The 24,464-nt window shown below is 42.7% G+C and overlaps 1 protein-coding gene across 1 annotated transcript in view; it reads left to right on the top strand.

Annotated features, from left to right (window-relative positions):
• Positions 1-346: 346 nt before the first annotated feature.
• The window catches only part of LOC146821852 (spermatogenesis-associated protein 7 homolog), a 1,028,728-nt gene continuing 1,004,610 nt past the window's right edge, over positions 347-24,464 (top strand). The window contains exon 1 of the mRNA XM_085609389.1: positions 347-579. Coding sequence (XP_085465515.1) covers positions 564-579 — 16 coding nt within the window. The 5' untranslated portion in view covers positions 347-563. The remainder of the gene's footprint in view (positions 580-24,464) is intronic.

Raw genomic sequence — 24,464 nt, 5'->3', positions numbered from 1 at the left:
TCCCACTGCCTGTTAAGAGGCACCTGTACCAGCAGGATGCTTTCTTTTTTCATCTTTCTATTTTTGTCGGGTAGGCTTACAACAAAAGATATAAAAAATGAATCTTAACCTTAGCGCCAGCTTGTAAAGGCCCGACCTATTGGCTCTGTAAAGGCCGGACCTATTGGCTCTGCCAAGGCCTGTCAGTGTTTCTAAAAGAGTCAGAAATAACGTCCGCAATTCGCAACAGCTGGGCACAGTTGAAACCAAGCGTTAGCTGTTCTGTGAGCGGTGCAGTCTGGGTAGTGAAGTCTGCGGTATGTAAATAACACGAGGAAGGGGCGGGGTTAAAGCAAGACTGCAGCTCACAGGCCTGCTTTACCTACCTGCAGCGTAGAGAGGATCGAGTTACTGTTGTTATGGTAATAATAATCCAAACTTTAACTCCATTTGAACTCTATGGAATGTAACTTTGACTAACCCTGTTGATTTCGCCGATTGTGTGATCGTCGCACCCTCCTGCCTCTCTCTACCTGTCACGGGTCTATTGCGCGCAGTAACACGGGAAATAAATCCGTAAAAACATGTTTGCTTCAAAGGGTAAGTAAAACAATAATACGTGTGACTGAGCAGAGACTTGTTTTGTGCGTTATTAATATGGGAGGCTAATAAAGCTCGTTTCCCTATAAGATGATACACGTTTGCGTTTGTGTAGCATATACATATGCATTTTGGCCGGAGATTTCTGTTATCAACGTCAGTTATTTATTTTTCTGATTCTTCTTGCAAATCGTTTGAGTGAGGTTTATTTTTTTTTTAAATCTATTCTACCTATCTACATTGGACTGTTGTCATTGTAACGTAACTATTTCCGGTTTTCAAGCAGTCTTTTCTAGATTCTTCAAAAACCCGCGTCATTTTTAGACGTAGTTGTAGAATTAATTCTGCTGATGTGTGCTGTTTTATGTTATTTCCGTGGATTTATGAGTAAATGGCATATTCGTCTCGTGCAAAGTGCTATAGCGCACACTCGGTTAGTTTTGGCTTTTGAGCCCAATTCACGTTGCATTCTGGGACTTGTAGTTTTAAGTATGGGCTAAAGAATTCCTGAGTGCGGTGCCCTTTTGACACAAAATCCAGGAGCGGCTGAGGGTGGCATTCATGAGCTGGGTGCACAGGGTTCTTGGTTGTGTTCATCTTGGGAATCACAAAACATTTGAAGAACAAATACAATGAATCACCTCAAAAGAACGCCTTGATTTTGGTTCTAAACTTTCATTAACTAAATCTCTGGATCCGGGAGCTCTCTACTGGATCCTTTGAACCCATTGGAAACAAATATTTGTGAAGAAAAGTCCAAAACTGCAAAGGTTGTGCCTTTGTGAGGTGGAATTCTGGGTTATGTTATGTTAAATGAACTAATAAAGCGCAACGGTTACCCAGGGGTATCCTGGCATTAGCTCCATATATCTATGGGCATAATGCAGGATATGACTAAGATTGGCTTAGTTGTTAAAAAGCCATGTTTTCAGTGCTCTCCTAAAAGAGATAAAATCCGGAGAGGATAGAATGTGAAAAGCAAGTTGATTCCAGGCCTTGGCAGTGCAGATGACAAAGATTCTGCGCCCCCAGGTAGCTCGCCAAGGAGCGAAGGGCTCTGTCAGGAGTGTACAATCTGAAGCTCTGTCTGAGAAGACGAATGGGCCACAGTCCTGTAGTGCCTTGAAGGCAGTGCAAAGGGCTTTAATACTAATATGCTGCCTAATCGTAAGATAGTGGAGAGTTATAATTTCTTTTTTACAGACTTAAATTTAGGTATGCCTGTTAGAAGTTTGGCTGCCGTATTTTGCAAGAGTTGCAATGTATTCAGATGTTGTTGCTGCATATTAACATATAGACCATTACAGTAGTCAAGGCTTGACCGGATGAGGGAGGTTACTACTATTTTTTGACATTCAGTTATCCTGAAAACTCGCTCACAAAATAAGTCTATTACTCCTAATCCTACTTGTACTCGAACCAGTCATAACAAAATGAGATATTGAGGATTACAGATAAGTAATCAGGGCATTACCTCTACCTCCCTCGTCCTCGGCCCAGTCATAACAAAATTACTGGCTCCCTTCCTCACTTTGCCACTGGATTCAAGCTAGCCTAGCTGATGAGGGCTGTTAGCCCGAAACCGGTCCCAGGATGCTTGTTTCCAGTCCAGGGAAGACATGGTTTGGCAGTTTGGGCTGGACTGTTCCCATGAGGCACAGGATCAAAACTGATTTGCATATAGCTGTGTCTGAACTGTGGTGGCGAAGTGAGCTAAAGAACGATGATGGATTCAACCCAGATCTGTGAATGGGGGTGAGTGTCTGAAAAGTTTCAGCGCTCCGTCCATCATCTCCTTGTGTTTGCTTTGTTCGCCCTAAGTTGGCAGGGTCTGGGTCCCTTGTTCACTTTGACACTGGATTCAAGCTAGCCTGGCTGATGAGGGCTGTTAGTCCAAAACCGGTCCCAAGATGCCTGTTTCTGGTCCAGGGAAGACATGGCTTGGCAGTTCGGGCTGGGCTGTTCCCATGAGACACAGGGTCAAGACTGATTTGAATATAGCGGTGTCTGAACTGGGGTGGTGAAGTGAGCTAAAGAACGATGATGGATTCAACCCAGATCTGTGACTGGGGGTGAGTGTCTGAAAAGTTTCAGCACTCCATCCATCAACTTCTTTTGTTTGCTTTGATGCCTTGCCAGAGCACACAATATTGTTTTTCTCATGATTTACTGACAGATTATTATTGGAGAAATAGATGGCTATCTGATTCAATGCATGTTGGAGGCCAGTACCTGTTTAGTTGGAAATTACAGTGTCATCTCCAAACGTTACGAGCTGTATTGGCCTCCTACTTAGTTTTGAGGGCAGTATCTGTTCTTGGACCGGGAAATTGCCATGTCTGCCACAGACAGGCTAAAAAGTATTGAGGAAAGGACGCAGCCTTGTTGTTGTGTAGCCCTCTTATTGAGTAGATCTTATTGCTTGTCCGCTGCAGACCCTAGCCATAAACAAGGCGCTACATGCCAACCAGCCACTGCTGCATGCAGCCTGCAGCCATCTGCAGTGAGGTTGGCCCCTTTAATTATTTTTCATTATAACATATATTTTATTGCTTTTGTTGGGTATCTAGTTTCCAATCAGGGTTCACACACCTGCAGTCAGTACTGTGAATCCTAGAAGGGGGAGGGCAATGCAGGGGTCCAAAATCTCTTGCTTGTGGTCCAAAGACACAGACTGAGGTTTATCGAACCTCAGAGTTTTGCTCAGATGTTCAAGTACCTTGGCCCACAATCCACAAATCCCATGGCAAAATTTCAGTTTTGAAAGATTTTTTTTTTTTAACAAATGGGGGCGGGGCCCTTTGGACCCCTAAATCCTCACACGAGCCAGTGATTTCGAGGATCTTCTGCCAGGTCGTTTTTAGCTCTTCTCAAATTTGTACAGGACACAGGGGCCAAACGCGTATCCTGTTATTGCTGATGAAATGGACAATGTTCCTTTTTGGATTTGTGCACCCAAGTTTGGGACTGTGGACATGAAAAGGAGAACAGGAGCAAAAACTTTCCTGTTAGAAATGGGGTCTCTAAATGGCAGAGGTATGCACCTTGGCCAAGTAGGGACCACCACTTTATAACCTCTCCTCATCCTCTGGTAGCTTGGCACACAGCAGTCAGGCTTATCTAAAGAGGCAATGTGTGAAGTATTTGTGCAACACACACACACGCATACAGTAACACAATGAAAATACCACAAAAAGACTACACCCTCATTTTGAAAAAGAGACCATAATTTCATAAATCAATCAAGACCAAAACGACAAATATCCAATAAATAGAAGTTGAGTTCTGAATTTTTAAAGACTAAAAATCGTTCTAGCTTTTTGAGGCATTATGAGCCAATGGCAGTTATCTGGTCATGCTGGACAGGGTCAAAGTCAATAGTTGAAGCCGACCCCGATGGAGCACAGTCCGAGGACCAGAACCACGCAGGCTGGTGGAACAAAGTACTTTGATCCTGTTCGCAACAGCGAGATGCAGGGTCCAGAAAAGCGATGCATCTGTTGGGCCTGCAGTTGAGATGATGTGTCAGTTTTTCTTCACACAGTGGCAGCTATGCATCGGGTCTGTTGAGCGTAGCTGCGGTACCTAGTGTGGCGGTTCTGAAGACAATGCACCTTGTTAATCCACACTGGAGGGCAATGCATCAACCTTCTGCACGCAGTGGTGGCAATGCATTGGTTCCGAAGCAGTGGTTCTGGATGTGATGCTTTGGTTCCAAGAGCAATGCACTGGGTTCTACTCCCACAACAGGGTTGGTGTGCTGGTTCTGGTACACGCAGACAGGAGATCTGTCGATTTCTCTGGTGCAAGTATCTGGGTCCACGTGCAGTGAACTAGGCACAGGAATACATGAGTTTGTCTGACCAGTTCCAGTTGTAGATCCAGAACTGTGTCATTTGGTGGGGTTCAGAGACCCAGTACGTATACCCAGTTGTGCCTTTGAAGTGGGGGTCTTTGAAGTGCACACAGGACTTTACTACCCAGCCCTGGCTCCAGGCTATTATTAGGGGGTGAGCAGCCCTTTTTGTGGGAACAGGGCACTACCAATTCTGGTGTGTCCGCTCCTCCTTCCCTTTCTGCCCAGAAAGAGGCGTCAGAATGTAGATGAGTGCTCAGACACACCTAACCTTCTGGTGTTTGTGGCTGTTTAGAAGGAATGCACAAAGTGTAGGTGTCACCCACCCCAGAAGAGGATTGGAGAATAGGCTGCAGGCACACAGAGCTATAAGAGCACAAAAATGTCCACTTTCTAAAAGTGTCATTTCTAAAATAGTAATGTTAAATCTAATTTTAAAATGTATCATTACCATTCCAAAGACATTAAATATGATACAGCCACTCTTTTCTAATCAGGAATTTCAGCTTAAAAGTGTATTAAGACATTCCCAATATTAACCTCTGAGAGGAGTAGGCCTCACAGTATTGAAAAATGAATGTAAGTATTTTTCACTACCAGGACATGCAAAACTTAAAAGTACATGTTCTACCTTTTACTTATACAGCACCCTTCCCTATGGGCTACCTGGGGCCTACCTTAGGAGTGACTTATGTGTAACAAAAAGGGAGTTTCAGGCTTTACAAAGGTTTTAAATGTCAAGTCGAAGTGGCAGTAAACTGCACACACATGCCTTGCAATGACAGGCCTGAGATTGGTTTGAAAGGTTACTTGCGTGGGAGGCACAATCAGTGCTTCAGGCCCAATAGTAGTATTAAATTTACAGGCCCTGGTTATATGGTATTCCGCTTTACAAGGTACTTATAAGTAAATTCGCCAATTGTGTATACACCAGTTTTACCATGTTTGGAGGAGAAGAACATGTACTTTAGCACAGCTCAGCAGTGGTAAAGAACAAGTTTCGTGAAGATTCGTCAAACAGTGCTGAAGTTAAAGGCAAGTCATAATACGCTTTTCTATAGAAACATGATTCTAACTAAAACTACCTACTGATGATAGATATATATATATATTTTTTTCTTTTTATAAGTTAGTTTAATGTAAATTATTATTTAGACAGGCCTGAGATTGGTTTGAAAGGTTACTTGTGTGGGAGCCACAATCAGTGCTTCAGGCCCAATAGTAGTATTAAATTTACAGGCCCTGGTTATATGGTATTCCGCTTTACAAGGTACTTATAAGTAAATTCGCCAATTGTGTATACACCAGTTTTACCATGTTTGGAGGAGAAGAACATGTACTTTAGCACAGCTCAGCAGTGGTAAAGAACAAGTTTCGTGAAGATTCGTCAAACAGTGCTGAAGTTAAAGGCAAGTCATAATACGCTTTTCTATAGAAACATGATTCTAACTAAAACTACCTACTGATGATAGATATATATATATATTTTTTTCTTTTTATAAGTTAGTTTAATGTAAATTATTATTTAACATATTTTTGTAGTATCATTTTATTTTCTATTTCATTTTTTGTTCTTTTCATTTTTAATTTCTAGTGTTTGTATTTATGATTATTTTGTATTTTTATTTATGTATACTTTATAATTTATTTTTTATATGATGTTTTTGGGCTTGGAAATACAATCCATAAAATACGTGACAAAATACAAATTTAGAAGTTTGTAAAAATAACACAAGCAACTTTCTATAATATCATTTATAAAATGAAAAGCTAATGAATACACTGGGTGATTACTAAAACGTCGGTAATTTTAAATATTATAAAATAAGATATTGTTCACAATACAAGCAAATTATTGGATGCCGTTACTAGTGCTTTATACCAGTTAACTGCCTTCCATTTTAAACAAAGTGAACCATACTAAAACAGATTGCTCCTCTAAAAGCATTCTAAACCGATGCATTACTGAATATATGTAGAGCGTGGATTCCGATAAATTCATAAGGTCCACGCCCTTGTAGCCATTGAATAGACTATATAAAATTAGGCCCCCTAATGGCCACATGCAGCAGTGGACAAAAAAGTTTCCACGAAGTGCTAGTACAAGGAATTTATAAAGTGCATAGAGCAGGGGACTGCAACCAGTAGCTTGTGAGCTACTGTAGCTCTCCAGCTACCTCTGAGTAGTTCACATGTGTGCAGCCCAGTTTATTAAATTAGAAAGGTTTTGCATGGTTGAATTATCATATATAATATGTTTAACTTAAGTTAGGGTTTTGTCTTAAGAGCAAAACTTAAGACAAACTTAAGACAGAATTCTAACTTTATTACTCCTAAATGCCTTTTGTGAATACCGAAAGTTGTAAAATTACGATTACTTTTGTGAATTGGGCTCAATGTGTTTCATTGTACATAGGTAGCTCTCAGTACAGAAAAGGTTGGAGACACCTGGTATAGAGGGATTGTATAGTAACTGATGGTCAATTGCCCTTTGTGGAACTACTGCCTGAAGTTAAAAATTGGACTAACTAATGTTAATACAAATACTCCTAGAAAAGCAATACAGGCATGTGCAATTCCTGAAAAATGCATAAAGTACAAATGCCATTAAAAGGCAAATAAAGCCCTCCACCTTATTACCAAATATATGGGCCTATGCTCTTGTGGACATAAAGTACTCAACAAAGATTACTTGCAAAGTGCTAGTGCAGGAAATTCCAGAAGTGCCAAACTACCAAGAAAGAGAGATAATAACTATAGTGACCACTGATCAAATTCCCTTGGTAGTGCCAATGACCAAATGTAAGGGTCTAGTGATCATCCACAATGCTTAAATACAAGCAGAGACCACAATAATGATTTAATCAGATTCAGTACACATGCATAAATCCATACATGCTATCCCAAAAAATCATACAAAAATATATACATGTATAGGGGCTCTCATCAACACTCTTTCACCATTGGTCTCTTTAGATGTCACTCAGGTGATGTTCCCTACCACCACAGCACAAAGTCTAGATCAACAGACAAGCCCACTACAGCCAATGAATCCTTTCACTTTGTGTTAATGCATGTTGCCCTTGCAGATGTATAAATACATCTAAAATTAGTTGCCCAAAAATGTCATTGTTGGCAATTTTACTTCCCAGTAACAACTAGTCCTATGTATAGTAGGGTGGCCTCAACTATTTCTAACTAGTCATAACATTTATTGTAAATTGCAACACTGACTCCTCACTATAAAAACGTTTTGTTATATGTATTTATGATACAGAAAATGAGCACAAGTCATTGGAGTAGTTAATGTGTATATGCAAATTGCTAGGTTGAAGCCACTCCCCCCCTCCCCCCCCCCCCCCCAAGTTTGAGATAGACATTTTGAGCACTTGCATCTGACTTGAGAGTGACTCTAGTAACATCTTGAGGAACTGCAGCTCCAGTAATAATTTTGAAGATTTTGCACCTGACTCAAGCGGGACAGCTAGTAACAACTTGCGATATTGCAGCTTTTTTGATAGACTGGTAGACTGGTTAAGTAGTTGCTTCTGACTTGAGCTAGGCCTCTAGTAAAGTTCTGAAGGACTTCAGACTTGTTAAAGACTTCCTGCTGTTGCTTCTGACTCAAGAAGGACATCTAGCAAATACTTGAGGTACTGTAGCTATGTGAAAGGCCAGGCTGAATAGCTTTGCTAGTGCTTGTTTATATATTGTTATATTTATTGTAAGTACGTTTTCTTTAAATGTAATATTATTTTTAAAGTTATTGCATGTTTTCAAGTTAATATACTATAATACTTAAAATTCAATATATGTTCCTATTTTTTGACCATATTTTGGTTTTCTGCATATTTATTGTTGATATTTTTGTCTTTACATACATAGTATGTAAAGTCAATATTTGCATCCTCTATATTTTCAGAATATTTATGTCATCAATATTTTACTATCTATCTCAATCTATCTTGATTAGTTTAATATATTCAATAAATTGCGAATTAGTAAAACGGGCAAAAACAATGCAGTCAATGCTTAATTTGAGCTGGTGGTTTCCGTTGCTCAGCACCGGCACTAATTTGTCAACATGGGTACTTTTGAAAGCTGCCACATGGTGGCGATGTTTGCGTAATTTGAAGATGAGCAGAACAACAGTTGAGTATTATTTCAGTATGCATTTAAAACAACTAATACCTGCTGCCAAGTCATTCCAATTTCTTTGGGGGCATTGAACAGTCTGAATTGTCACACGTGTAGCAGTGTGATGGTTAGTAGTTGTGTAGGTACTGTCATTGGAAGTGCTGACAGTGGCACTGGGTACTGCAAGCTGCGGTGGAATCCTGAAGAGGGCCCTAACACTTATTTATTTTTATAAATTAAGCACTGAATGCAGTTACTGTTAAAATGAAAGCAATTCAAAAAGGTATCTTAAGGTGATATGTACTTGAAGGTAAAAGTTAGAATCGGCATATGGGTCAGGGATGTAATGATCTGAATTATATTATTTTGAAGTTGGTTGTCGCTTTAGCACCACCTATTCTTCAGAAACAAATTAAATGAAAATAAAATTCCATGTCCTTTTTACACTAGCTGAATCTCAAGTTGTGAGTGTCTCGATCTCTTTGTCAAGTGCAGTTTTAGTTATTATTAAATGTACCTTTCCTGGCCTGTCTGCTGAAGCAACACCATTGATCTGACACACCAACGAACAGATGCACATAACTACCTTGAGATTTTTTTAGTTGGGCTACTATCTGGCCAGGGGGCGAATTAGTGATAGTCGCCCTTCTGGATGGCACTGGATAGTGGTGATGTCGAAATGATTTACCATCAATTGCATCTTTTCATGGTAAGTGGTCAGAATTTGGGCCATTTCCATCAGGGAATCTTAAGTTATTCACCTCTTTCTCATGATAAAGAGGTCGAATGATTCTACACCTCTCTTCTAATCATTCTCTATTGAACACTATAAGGGATTATTTTTCCCTGCTCTCTTTGCCTTGAAATCTTTTCATAAGGTATTTGTAGTTCCAATTTCTGTGTATAACACTATCTACATCATCTTTTCTTTATAAGCACCTGATTGAAACAATGCTTTAGGCCACCTGCATATGGATGTAGTAGATCTGACTCAAACAGAACACTACAAGCATAAATGTGGTCATGTTTGCTGTCATTTTGGAAACTAGGTGTCAGAATTCTGACCTTAAGTTATGCAATTTAACCTGTGCAATTCTCGTTCGGTATGATCTGCCAGGAAACTGGTGTGAAGACATGTTTTCAGTGAGTGTAGGGATGCTGTGCCCAAGACCCACCTGCACTGAAATTGTAGGAGCCTAGAAAGGGTTGGTAGCATGCGCACAGTGCCAGTGCCACCTAGTACAAAACATATACACTTGTTGAGAACACATTGTGAAATGGCAGTGGCCAAATTGAGTAGCCAGGTATAACTTTCGTCATTTTACACGTCATCCTTGGTAAGCAATCAAGTTGCTATATTGCTGCAGGCAGAAACCTTGCTTCATGGGGTCACTCTTTGTGCAGTGGCGTAGCAAGGTCAGGTTGTACCCGGTGCGGAACATTTCTTGTCACCCACGGCTTGACAAAATGGCAAAAATATGTGTTTAAAACACATATTTTTGCCATTTTGTCACCCCCCTCAGTGATGACACCTGGGGCGGCCCGCGCCCACCGCACCCCCCCTTCCTAAGCCACTGCATTTGTGTTTGTGAAACTTATGTTCTTGCTGAAGAGAGCTGCATTTACAGAAGCCGACATGTTTGGGGAATGAACTTTGAACGAACCTTGCCGGAGATTTTAGCTTGGTAACATTTTTGTTTTCATAGTTGGAGACTTTTTGGAACATTGATATAGACTTTAAACTTGAATTCTTGTGTGAAGCAACAATACCTCTTACTCATCATTAATGTATTTATCTACATGTTATGGGCAGTAAGATAGCCATGATATGTGGCAAGTTATATAAGTTTCCATGGTAGGGGTTCCCAAAGTATTAAGGATTTTTCACTTACTTTCCGTTAGTATCAAGACTGTTAGAATGGAATCAACAGAAGAAGTGCTCCAGCGTGGAGTGCAAAATCCCTCCCTCCGTCACAGACCAAAGATCTCACATACACACACTATCCATACGTTCGCTGATTGGGCCCATAGCACCAACATTCACTCACCATCAATCTGTGTTTCTTAGGAGGCGATTATCTTCCAAACGCTGGCATGAAAGGAAATACCACTTTTTACCCAAATGAGTAACAAATGTATACAACCTTCTGATACTCATTAGGCCCTGAACTTCACCTTTAGTATTCCTCTCATAAATCGGGATGGATCAGTTAGTTGCAGGTTTAGATTGATTTCTTATTCTCTAATTAACCTTTTCGTTAACACATTTTCAATGAATAAACAACCCAACTCATTTCTGTAGTTATTCAATTTCAACCTTTATCTAAATAATGCAAATTAAATCGTTCATTTATTCAAGTTGCCATTCATTTTTACCTATTCTGGCTAATTGTCGTCCTCTATGTCAAATCTGGCAGTCTCGCAAATCTATGCCCATCAAATTTTAGTAAATTCAGTTCATCAGGAGTTTGGGCATTAATTCAGTCCGTCAAAGATTCAGGGAAACAGCTGTCCTGCAGTGTCACCGTCCTCTCCGTCAGCATAACGTCAGGAAATCGAGAGGCCAGAAACGAACCTGCACCAACCTCTCTATTCTACCATAATTTATAGTAAAAATCATTGGCAAATTGTAGCAAAAACGGGTCTTCAAATCTTCTGACTGGTCAATCGAAATCGTCTGACAGGATTCCCACCAAAATAATGTCTCTGAGGTCATTATTCTTGCTTGTTCCGGTTTTTAGAAGCCCATTATTGTTCTTTCTGAAAAGCTGGGTTGTTTCCCAGGATAACCTTGAAGGCTACAGTCTGGTTAGGGTCATGACGAGGCCACTGTAGCTGGCGTCGGCACAGGCGCACTTCACCCAAGCCTCATACAGCGTTGACAGTCGGGTTAGGTACCAGAGGCAGCCATTTTGTGGCAGGCCCAAATGGTCAACTTAAGCAAAGGAAACACAAAACGTAATTAATACATAGAAATGACTAAATAATTGTTATTCCCTCACTAATACCCATATGTGTGTGTATTTATCTAGCAATAAGCAACACTCAAGCGGGTTTATACTTACAAAATAAAGCACAAATCACGAATACATCACAAAAGCGACATATATCAGGCAATATTCTAATTGTCTATCATTCGTATGCGTACAGAATTTAGTATACGATTTAATAAAGTCATGCAAAGCAACCCCACGTCCACGTCAGTCATTAATAAGGTTGATTAATTGTTTCCACTTCAATCCATTAATTCAATTATAATTAATTAATTAATCTAATTGGTAAACATGCAAAATGGAGTGGGTATACAAAATGTTTGCATCACCCGCTCCAGCAGAAGCATATATAGCAAGCCAGAGATTCTTATACTACCGCTAGTGCGGAAGTTGTTAGTGACCTATTTATTTATGTATCTATTTATTTGTTTATTAATTTATGATGTATAGAATGCAACCAGATAACAAAAATGGGCATCCTGGAACTGAAATAAACAGCTTCCACTATATACGTCATGAATAGCTTCCACTATATACGTCATGAATAGCTTCCACTATATACGTCATCATAAACCTAATATTGTCCACAAAACCTAACAAGGCTTAAGTAATCCTTCCAAGTAGTGAGAGTCAGCCGGGGGGTGATGAATGTTTTTATGACCGAGCCAATACTTAGAATTCACAGCCATTTGTAATAAGAAGTCAGTGTAGATTTTAACTGACCAGAGATGTATGAATGTTTATTGAGGTTAAGTATACAAAGAGCAACCACACTCTGAATGTGTGGTAGCCCTGCAAGTGGCTCGTTACTGAGACTCACAGAAAATGAGTTACAGTAATCGAGGTGCGAGATAATCGCTTCCAGGGCCGCAGCCTTCCTTTCCTGCTCTGGTAATAATGGTAAAATTCCTCTAATGATGTTCAAGGCAAGAAATCTATTTCACAATAGTTTATTGAATAATGGATCTGGATCAAAGTGATTCCAAAATTATATAGGGCACTAGTGATGGTTTTATAAAGCTTTTATAAAGCGCACGTACACCAAGCGGTTTCATGGCACTAAGGAGGCAGAAAGGTGATAACAGGAAACTGAGGTTAAATGTCATATGATTGGTCAAACAATAGAGTCTTAAGCAGTTTTCTGAACTGTGCATAGGACGTAACCAATCTCATCTCCACGGGGAGAGAGTTCCATAATTGTGGGGCTAAAACTGCAAATCTTGAGCCTCCATGCTTCTTGCGTTTAAAAGAGGGAGTGACTAGCAGGTTTAAATGAGAGGAGCACAGATCCCAGGAGGCAATATATTGTTGAATCCTAGAAGAGATGAAAGCTGGGCTATTGCCATGAAGGTCTTTAAAGATAGTACATCCCAGCTTGAAAGCACACCTCTTGGCCACGGGGAGCCAGTGTAGATTTTTCATAATAGGTGTCATATGCTGCCACTTTGGTTGGTGAAAGATGAGTCTGGCAGCTTGGTTGCCACAATACAAAGAGTTAGCATAATCCAGTCGGGAGATAACCAAGGCTAAAATAACCATGGTCAATGCTTCCCTAGACAGAAATCTACTAATCTTCCTTATTCTCCGCAGTTGGAAGAAACTTGCGGAAACCACTGAACCAATTTGGGCATTCAATGACAGGTCATTAGAAATCACAATGCCTAAGCTTTTGGCAGAGCTTGCAGGCACCGGAGAGTTGCCCAGAGAGGATGGCCAGAAGTTGGAGTGCCAAGGATTGGCAGAGCCACTTCTGAGAATCAGCTCAGTTTTGTCAGGGTTCAACTCGAGTTGGTTTTTGTTCATCCAGTCACTTATAAAGATCATAGTAGTTTGAAAGTGGAGTACTGAGGATGCTGATGAATTGATGTCAAACACCAATTGGAGATCATCAGCATAGTTGAACGTCCCAATCCTTCTTTCTCTCAAAGATCAAATTAAAGGAAAAAGATACAAATTAAAAAGTAGTGGAGAAAGGGAGAAACCCTGGGGAACCCCACAAGTCAGTTCCCTCTTTTTGGATGAGACATTAGCAAGCTGTACTGCTTGAAAATGGTTGCTAAGGAAGGAGGAAAGCCATCTCAATGACAGACCCAGGATCCCGGCATTTCTGACACGGTCAATCAAAATGTTATGATCGACCGTGTCAAATGCTCTTGACAAATCCAGGAGAACCAGGGCCTGGGGGATGTCACTATCGGCTCCTCTTCTGAATTTATCCAAGACTGTAAGTATGACAGATTCAGTAGAATGGGCAGGTCTAAAACCTGCCTGACGAGAGTCCAAGATCTGGTAGTGTTCAACAAATGAACTGAAGCAATTTGCCACATAAGCCTCTAGAACTTTACCCAGATAGGGCAGCAGGGAGATGGGGCGATAATTGCCTAAGACTGACAGATCCGCACCCAGTTTCTTCAGGATAGGGACGATTTCCATACTCTTAAATATGTCAGGGACAATGCCATGTTAAGTGAGTTGTTTAGTGAGAGAGGGGGTCAGGACAGATAGTAAAAGCTTCTCGAAGTATATGAGGAGGGCAACAATCAGTAGGGGAACCAGAGCCAACCTTTTTAAGTAGATCGAGGAAGGTCTCCTTTGAGATCAAGAGAATTTGATCCATCTGAGATACATTCTGACAAGTGTTTGGGTCGGATATAGGAAGAGTAGAGGAGGGAATACTAGCTTTGATAGAGGCAATTTTCTCAAGAAAGAAAGAATTGAGGGAGTAGCAGAAGGACTGTGTGGGGGCTGGCTTCAGCATAATCCTGTCTGGTTTAGAAAGGTCATTCACTATGGAGAAAATTTCTCTGGTTTTATTAGACGAATTAAGAATTTTGTTAGAGAAGTAATCTTCCTTGGTACGAAGAATCTCCTTTTTGTATTCTTTCGAGAGGGTTAAATGGTCCAAGTTCTGCTGGCCATCTACATGCCAGCCAGAAAGATTGCCAAATACTAGTAATTCAGATTTGTCATCCAAATCATAACCGAGCACAGCCAGCTTTTAAGCTTGTGGCCATCGTCTTTATCAGGACCGTACAGGTGGCAATTAGCTGGGTATTCTCAACATAGGAAACAAAATTAATTCCATAGGAATAGATTAGTGCAGCTGGGTTGCCATCAATATTAAATAAAGTATGAATCAAGGCTGACCCTGTGGCTCTCCGCAGGCCACTTCTTTAAAATCTGATGTAAAGTAATGTATGGATGCAGCTTGAACTTGGTCTGTCAAACAAGAAGTCAGCTCATCCAAAGCACATCCTCTGACACTATAGTTCTTCAGTCCTTGGATTAATATATGATGAGACGCCATGTCAAAGGAGGCATACAAGTCAAGTAATATTAGGTAGCTGTAACATTGTTATCTACACCCTTGCCAATCTGGTCAGTGACTGAAACCAAAATGGTTTCACTGCTATAAGACTCTCAGAAACCAGACTAAGCTTCGTCCAAAACCTTATGGTCTTCTGCAAATTTCATCAACTGAGAGTTGACAAGATTTTCAGCATTTTTGCTAAAAAGGTAGGAGAGAAATAGACGGTAACTGGAAGGTGCAAAAAAGTCCAAGTTAGGCTTTCTTCAGTGGAATATCTATCTTTTTTCGAAGCCTGGAGAAACCTTTCCAGATTCAAATGATACATTAATTAGTGCAGTTATATAAGGAATCAAGAGAGGCGGAAGTGCTCTTATAAATATTTTTTAGTTTCAGAAAAGGTTTCGTTCATATACAAAACAGAGAGTTGGTAACACACACGTAGTTTAAAGATATATAATTTCACTGTTGTAGTTTAGATGCTTTGTCTTTAGATCTCCTTTTCAATTTGTGACTGTGTGAGCCCAGCAAAGTGATATCTATTAGTTCTGTTTCCTCTGTTATCCCACTCTTGTTTCTCATTTTCTACTATTTTCTCCCATGTCATATTGTGTGTGATCACTAGTGGTTGTAGTGAAGGAAAGAAGAGTGCATTGCTCCTTTTTAATCCAATGTGCAAGATTAGGGTCATCTGACATAATCATGAGATTGTTCGTTGACTTGTTATGCTTCTTAGCACCCCAGATTACCACAAAACGATCCAGAGATGAGTGCTCACATTTTGGTTATTTGGCTTGTGACTTTGGCTGGAATGTGGCTGTTTTATTATTGTCACTTATTCCAATAGCCTCTATCTTGTCTATTTTGGAAAGCTGCAAATTATTTTTAAGAGACTTATGAGAGTTGAGATTATTTTGGTCATTTTAGTCTAGCCCCTTGATTTTATAACTTTTATATGGGGCCCCTCCTCACTTTCTAAGCATGACCTCTTGTCCACCAGTATATTGATGATTCACAACTTTAACTCAAAGTGTCCTCTCCATACTTTCATGTTGTTGCCTCTGTCTCAAGCACTTTCAGCTGTTTTATTCAGCTATCGCCCATTCCCTTCCATTTTCTTTGCTGCTGCTATTGCACCATGCTCCGGCATCTGAGTCTTTTAGGTACCCGATCCTCACAAATAGTCTATATTCAGAAAGCACTTGTACCATGCTGGTATTAACCGAATCCCTACATAGAGGGGGAAGAAAATGGCAAGTTGTACATCAATGACCAAAAAGCTAAATCTCTACACCCAAACCGTCTGTAAAGTTAAAAACACAGTTGTTATAACTCAAAACCCCTAAGGGTTACAGAACACCTCTTACCCCAGACGCAATTACATTCAAAGATGGCAGTATTATACCATCAGCCTATAGAGAGAGGGAACCTTTCCTTTATGTTTGTCTTCTCTCTCATGTGTATTTGTGGCCTAAGAATAAGTGTGTTCAACAAAGGGAAGGAGAGTGAAAGGTGGGCTATTTTTATAGAGGTCCTACACATAGGCCCTAAGTAACTGTATCAACAAGAGATGTGTAGTTCCTACAGGACAGGAAGTCGAAGGGGAATAAAGTAGATCACCACTGGTTTAGTAAAGTGGTGATCAATTTAATATACTCCAGATTGTAAATTGTACTGGATTCCTACCAGTTTCCTAATCAATTAATAAATACATGACGTAAGACAAGGTAGGGCAAGGTAAAAAACGGTTAAAACAAGCAGCACAGCAAGGTTCTGGTTGGAAGCAAAACCCTTGTTAAGTTTATAGAAAAAAGTCATGGTTATGCATGGACTCACCATATCATGTTATAAAGAGCTCATCATCAGGTGCATGGCGCGTCCACAGGGGGAGAAACACATTCGTTCCCTAAAGTATAATGGTGTTATGGGGAAAGGTAGAGGCATAGGAAGATATCACAACCACAAAGTCACAGGAGAGAGATCTCCATCCTAAGTATCACGAGAACATATTAATTTGAGCGTGTGACACCTCTCGTGTGCAATAGTACTCTGATCTGTATTGTGGTTGACCAGGTGCAGTTAACCGGGGGTGGGACAGAGATGTGCAAGTCCCGATTGGTTTATAACAAGAGGCTACGATCAAAAGTAGTGAATCGACGTGGACGATTCTAACTCAGTGTGAGCCTGAATTTAGATTTAGCATTTCTTCGCACCCGAACCCTGTGTAATTGGGCGTGTCGAAGTGGTCACATGCGAGATATGCAGACGTGTGCCGATGGTGGACAGTGATCCGAAAATAAGTGCGGATGTACTACAAGTGTCTAGAGCGCCCCAGATCGACTCAGGTTGACTGAGCCAATAAACTCCTATTTCAGATTAACCAACCTCTTTTAAATCACTTACATCTACACTCCCGGGCCCTCACACGCATGCACCATACGGCAGGGAACAAAAGATCTCCGACAAAGAGCCCCTGTATGGGTGCCCGTCGGGTATTGCACCGCCGACCCGACGAGGAGCAGAACCCAGATGATGAAGCATGACACCTAGCTTGCTGGGTGTGTGAGGGTTTTAGTTCCACCCTGAAGGGATTCCCTTCCCTTGTGTACTTACTTTCACTAGGTTGAAGTCTGGATTGGAATACTTTATTCCCCTTCGACTTCCTGTCCTGTAGGAACTACACATCTCTTGTTGATACAACTAAGAATAAGTGTGACAGAAGTAACTGAGAATTAAGGCGATTGGACTTAAAGTATGACAAAGCACAGATAATTTGTGTTTAGATTATACACTCTCAAGATACCTCTTGCTTGTGTCTTCTGGAAAAATTCAGAATTCAGAACAAATTGCAAGTATGTAGGGCATTGTAGGTGATAAAAAAACTATGAATTCTGATAAAGATGGTACATAGGAACTGTCTATCTTTATGGTCTGAGTAAAATTCTAAAGCGAGAAACTGAAATAGTAAAGTAATATATGCTGATGTAATCTTCTAATATCTATACCCAATACAAAGAAATCAACATTTGTAAGGAAAACATGTCCTAATAGTAAAATCTTAGCACTTCTTGTGATATAAAAAGATTGGTAGGTACACTGATCTGTATCCATGCAAAGAGGGGGGACCAGAAACCAGTTTAGGTCCAGTGCTCAGGCTCCTAACGTGAACCGTTTTAATCAAAAAAGGGGGGGCACTGTTCCAGTCGAGGGTGCAATTAGTCGCCCACTCGATACAAAGGGGGAGAGAGGGAAAGGAGCGGAGAAGACAGATCACGGAAAGCAGAGAGGGAGATTAAAGTAATCCTAGGTTTGTTAGGACCCACTTGTGAGAGGGAAGAACAATTCTTGTCTCTTGATGCCCTTACACACCCCGAAGGATGTCATGCTTCATCAAATAGGTGTTTTGCTTCTCGTCGGGCCGGCGCTGCAATGCCCCACGGGTCCCTCGAAGGTCGCTTTGGCGGAGATCTTTTTAGACAAAAAGCCGTCTGGTGCATGTGGGTGTGTGGAGTGGGTCCTCTTGGAGGGTGATGTAGGTTAAGGGTTACCTCATACGGCTTAATGAGCCCCAGGTAACTACAATGTGGAAGAGGTCGACATGTTTTGCGCCTGTATGGTCTCAAAGATCCATGGCGCTTCTTCAGGACCGAAAAAGCAGGGTGAAGTGTTGTGCACGTGAAGAGTGACAGAGTTGAAAGGGTTAATACCCTCAGGAGCTGTCCGGGTGGGCCAGGGAACAGTGTACCCTACAGTCTAGCTGCAAAAAACTAATTAGTTATGGCCGCTCCTGGACGTCACCTAGGAGAGAGATGACAGTAGAGAAAAAACTTTTTTTGTGGGTTTGCTTGCTGAATAAATTATCAGGGCATAGAACTCTTTACGTGAGGGTCTAATGAGTTTGTGATACTGTTTTATGGTTACTTTGAGTCAGGAGTGGCTGATCGTTCTGTGATCTTTCCTCCAGTCTTGTTCGAGGCATTTACAATGCTTTTTGGCTGCTGCTAACTGTTCATTAAAACGTGGTGCAGAAGGAGATGTTCTAGTATTGCATTTGGGTGACAGGGGCGCAATGCCATCTATGGCTGTAGTTAGCCAAGAGTCAAAGCTAAGAGCCACAAGGTTGAGATCGATGTCCTCACCTATGGAGGGGTTAGATGTCATCAAGGTGGTGGAAAAGTTCTCGGAGTTGATCCAGCCCCATTTCCTAGGGAGAGAGGAATGGTCCGTGTGAGTACGAGGTGCCGTTAGAGTCACCGGAAAGAAGAAGGGGATCAGATAGTGATCCGACCAGGGCAAACTGATGGGAAGAGCTACTTGTTGGGATGGGTCATTAGAAAAAATGGGGTCTAATGTCCCTTTACATACGTAGGTTCGGAAACTAATTGGGGCAAGTGAAGGGTTTCAAGATCTTGGATTAGGGAGGTCAGAGCCAAGCAGTTGGTGGCTTAAAAATGCAGATTGAAGTCCCCGAGTATTAACAGTTTATTATGGCGCTGGGCTAATTGCATGATAGCATCGGCTATGGTCGAAACGAAATCGGTAGTAGGCCTAGGAGGCCGATAGATAAGGAGCCCTATTAAGGTGTTGCTGCTAGAGAGAGTCAGGGTGAAATGAGCTGCCTCAGAGTCTGGTATATCAACCCCCTTCAAGGTACATTTCCAGGAGAGTTACAGCGATACCGCCACCGTGCTGGAAGGAGCGGTCATCTCCAACGATCCCATTGCCTCAGGGTACAGCATCGAGAATATCCAGCTCTGAGTTGATTGAAAGCCATGTTTTCATCAGGAGCAGGGCATCCGGGGGCCTATCATTCAACATGTCAAAGATTTCCTGCTATGTTTAGGTAGCGAGCAACAGTTAAGAGGGAAAACCTTAAAGCGATTATTGAGGATTGCTGGGCATTTCTTGAAGTTAGGTGTAAACAAGAAGTCACAATGTCTACATTTCAAAATGGCCTCTCCTACATGCAGAGACTCAGTGCAGTCTTTTCGAGGAGGGGGAGCAATGCCCTTAATTTCCCTGAAGGAATATTGCCTTTGGTGGGGGTTGAAACGGGCAGAGGGACTGTCCCCGACCAGCCACGGATGGGCGCAGACGGGCTTGCCGTAGGAGCACCTTTGGCTCACCCGCTGCGCGTCCGCGCGTTGGCCATATTCAACTAGGCTACCTCAGGAGAGGCGTTGGAGTTAACCCGCCAATCAGGAAGAGGGGGACGGATGATCAAATTGAGACCGGGGAGTAGCAGTCCCACCAGTGCTTAATTTGTAAAATATTAAGTGCAGGTGCTAAACTTTTTGTAGGAGGCCACACCCACTTCCCCAGCTCCACCCACTTCTTACACTGGCTCCACCCACTCACTATATTGGCTCCACATCCGCCCTCAACTGGTACTGCTGAAGACATGCGAGGCAGACAGGCATGCATCCGAACAGGAGGTGTTGGAAGGGGCAGGTAGGTATATTACTTGGCCATTCACAAGGGATATAAATTCAATAGCCCTGGCCCTGTCAAGTAAGTGCCGATGCTTAGCACCGGAAGCCACCTGCACAAATTGAGCACTGTTCAAAAATGCTGAAAGGCCTGAAGTCTTTCTTTCTTCTCTAAGTATACAGCTTGCACTCTCCATAAAGCACTGAACTGTGATCTCTTACTCTGCTCAGCATTCAATTCCATTATTTTAGCTCTTCTGTCCCATTACTGAAAGCAGATGACCCGATGCGAGGCAGCCTCCAAGAAGCAGTCCATCTTGACTTGTTGGCACATTAACTCGGCATAGGAAGGCAAGCGACCCCAGATGCTATGCCTTGTACCCCTAGATACAGAGACCCCGAGACATCTAACGAGTGAATAACTGAACTGCTGCAGCCGGCGCTTCTAAGCACTCTGGGGCAGATTTACAAACCCCTTGCGACACTTTTGCGTCACGTTTCCCCATGTTAAAAGTGACGCAAAAGTGTAGCAAGTGGCTTGTAAATCTGCCTCTCGGACTCTCCATTAGTGGCATTCCATGCCGTTGTTTTTGAGCTCGGTTGTGCTGCTGCCCACCAGTCTTGACCCATTCCCTAAACATCAGTCACCCTAACCTTCAGGCGCAGAGCATATCTACATTAAAACAAACAATTTCATAAACGGCTGTAGAGCCGCAGTAGTCATAGTAGGATGAAGGGAAGGAAAGCCGGATCTTCTGTCCTTGAAGGTCCCGAGCACCTCTGAAATTCCAAGAGCCGTGAGCACTAGGACAGGACAAAGTTATGAAAATGGACTTAACTAATAAATGGAGTAACTTTCAAACTCCGCCTTGCTTGTCAATGTCACACATTTGGGAAAGTTTGTTTTCAAAATCACTGCGCAGACAAGTGTTACACAAACCTGTTGTTGCTGGACATATTTCCCATAAAAATTGATTTGTAGGAACACTCATCCACAGCAAAGTGACAATGTATAGTTTGTTCCCCTCATGCCAGCGCAGTCACCACTACACACCACTACACCCTTCTAGGCACAGGCACTTAAAAACAGCGTTGTTTTTTATGGCAACTAGACAATGATGGCATATTGGTATCGCTAGTAGCAGCTTCTCGTACAGTACAGTACTACTACTAAAGTAAGTTAGTACTTAACTTACCGTTACCTGTAGTGGGCCGACCGGCAGGGACTCACTCGGGACAGTAGAAGGCGAGGGGCACACTCACACCGGCTGCACGTGCATGCACGGCCTTTTCTTTACTGATTTTAGGCCTGCCTTGTGCTGCTTAATAATAATAATTACTACCAGACACTGGTCCTGCATAGAACTCTAGTCTAGTGGACCGATGTGGCTGATCAATGCCTGCCTCAACGCCACACTGGGTCGTCGTCAGGTCGGGCGTGGCAGGCCGACTTGACGTGATGATACTCTCGTGGTGAGCTGCCTGCTGCGGCGGTTATGCTGTGGCGTGGCAGCAATGTGAAAAAAATCTGCGCACATTTTCGCACAGCCCGCCCCTAACCTACCAAAATCCAGCCCAAACCAGTGTCCTCTAGTGTCCTTCGGCACGCCCACCACAGGCAAATAGCTAAGGCTGCCGCGCCGCGCAGTGCCTTGCCGCCATTCACATGATCATCATTATTCATATAACTGTTAATCTCCACATTCTGGGGACGGGGCTCAGGGCAGGTTAAGTGTCCCACACGGCAGCACTGTTAACCGCCGGCACCGGCTGACTCACTCGGGACTAGAGATGTGATGTGAAACACAGGATTGGGCTGCACGATCCTCGAGGAGTTAAGTAGTAGTACAGCAAGTGTACAGTACGTTAAATTGAAAAATGTAACATGCACGATGTGCCTCGTGCGCGCAGCGCAGCAAATGCATGTAGAATCAGAGTCAGACGGTAGACCCGGCCCTGTCAAGTAAGTGCCGGTGCTAAGCACCGGCACAAATTAAGCCCTGAGTCCCACGCACATCAGGAGAACTACTCCCCTTCATGTCGCTGAAAGGAAAGGAAGCTAAAATGAAAAGACAACTAAAACGTGAACACAAATAGTGGTTAAGAACAAGGTGCTACAAGCAAAAGAAAGTAGGTTTCTAAAAACACAGGAGCCACGCATCTCCCACACCCAAAGGTGTACAAGGAAAGGAAAATAGTAACAAGCAAATGGTGAGTATTGCAGGACACTCCAGAATGAGTGGTGAGTCTCACTCGGACGGGAATGGGATCAACAATAGCCAAGAGTGATTTCTCACGGGAGGTCAGGTGGTGCATCTCCTGTGCGTGTCTGTCATTGTTGATCGAAGATGAGCTTGGATTGCCTGGCATCTGTTTTCCCCATAATGACTCAATAGGCTAGCGACCCAGGGCAGATAAGCGGTGTGCACCCCAATAGGCTCAATGGACAAGTGCCATTTAGTACAGGTCTTGCCTCCTAAGGTGCTGCAAGCTGGGGGACTCTAGCAGACCAAACCGCACTGTACGCACTTTTGTCAACCCACCCGGTCAGCTGCTCTTCAGTGTCGATAGCCTGGAGTGGGTGTCACAGTAGCAGCAGATCCAGAGCAAGTGACAGCATGATGGCACAGTGTTTCCTTTCACCCTACGGGGGGGCGCTCACTATGACCACAGAGATGTAATGTCCAGCTGCTCTTCCCACAGGATATACTGCCACCTCACTCAGCCCGAAGTAGGCCGCAGGTCGTGACACACAGTATCCGTGTCTCTGTAGTGACTCTGCACAAGAGGCAGTATTTTAGCGGTGCAGTAGTACAATGCGAGTCTCCGTAATTACCGCCTGACCCCGATGATCACCTCAAGGCCGGATAAAAGCCTGATTAATGTGGCTGACCGGCAGAGCTTCAAGTCGTGGTGGCCCTCTTGTGGTCATGCTTAACCACGCAAGTAAGTGTGGATGCTTGTCTGGTGGACAGACTGGAGTTTAAGGGAGTTTGCCACATACCCTCAAATACATCCTCAAAGCAATTGAGACCCCTTTGAAACTTTTCTTCCACTAGGTTGTGCCAGATAAACTTGTAAGAATCATCAGGAACTCTTGCAAGGGAATGACCTGCATGATAGTCCACTCACAGAAATCTTCCAGGTTAGCACCAGAGTCTGCCAGGATTGTATTCTCTTGCCTTTTCTCTTCCTGATGGCCATAGTCTGGATCATAAAGACATCCACAGCAAGGAGAAGAAATGTGATCCAGTGGACACCTTGACCGCAGCTCGACGACCTGGAGTTTGCAGGCAACCCGGCCCACTGACAATGTAGCAGCCACACCAGCACAACTTAATCTCAACATTAACAGGGAAAAAACCAAGACCCTGAAGGCTAACACAGTGAGCACAACTACAGTCACTCTTGCAGGCGATGCACTGGAAGAGGTTGAGCCCTTTACCTAGCTGGACAGTGTCCTAGACAAGGAGGGTGACACAGGTGCTGACATCGAGGCAAGCATTGGCAAAACAAAGGCTACCTTCATTTATGTAAAGAAGATCTGGAGCTCCAAAGACCTAACGCTGCAAACCAAGATCAGGCTTTTTAACACCAAAGAAAATTGGCCCTTCTGCATGGAGCAAAAACTTGGAGGACAACAGTGAACGCCACCAACAAATTCCAGACCTTTATCAGCACCTGTCTACGGGAAATCCTCCAAATCCACTGGCCAGACACCATCAGCAACAACGACCTACAGCAGCAGACTTTCCAACTCAGCTCCCTCCTCATGAAGAAATCATGAAAAAACATTGAGGCTGGATAGGTCACACCCTCTGCAAGCCGGCATCAAACACCACCAGGGAAGCCCTGACCTGAAACCCTCGAAGGAGTGTGCTTTGGCACACTGAAACTTCTCAAGAAATTTTTGCCGCTACTGCCTAAAGCAGCTAAAAAAATGGTGACCCGCACTCTCATCCTGTAGCAGCTTGATTATGCCAATTCTCTTTACATTGGCCTTCCCTGCTACCAGATAAATAAGCTGCAGACTATACAGAATGCGGCTGCTAGAATGCTACTAGGTGTTCCGCGGTGCTTCAGAATCAAGCAATTTGCATTGGCTGCCTGTTGACCAGCGCATTTTCTTCAAGGCATTAACCATCACCCATGGTGCCCTCTAC

Source organism: Triturus cristatus, chromosome 6 (genome assembly GCF_964204655.1).
Source record: "Triturus cristatus chromosome 6, aTriCri1.1, whole genome shotgun sequence".
Lineage (NCBI taxonomy): Eukaryota > Metazoa > Chordata > Amphibia > Caudata > Salamandridae > Triturus > Triturus cristatus.
The sequence above is the reverse complement of the archived record's forward strand: the minus strand, read 5'-3'. Positions and strand labels throughout refer to the sequence as shown.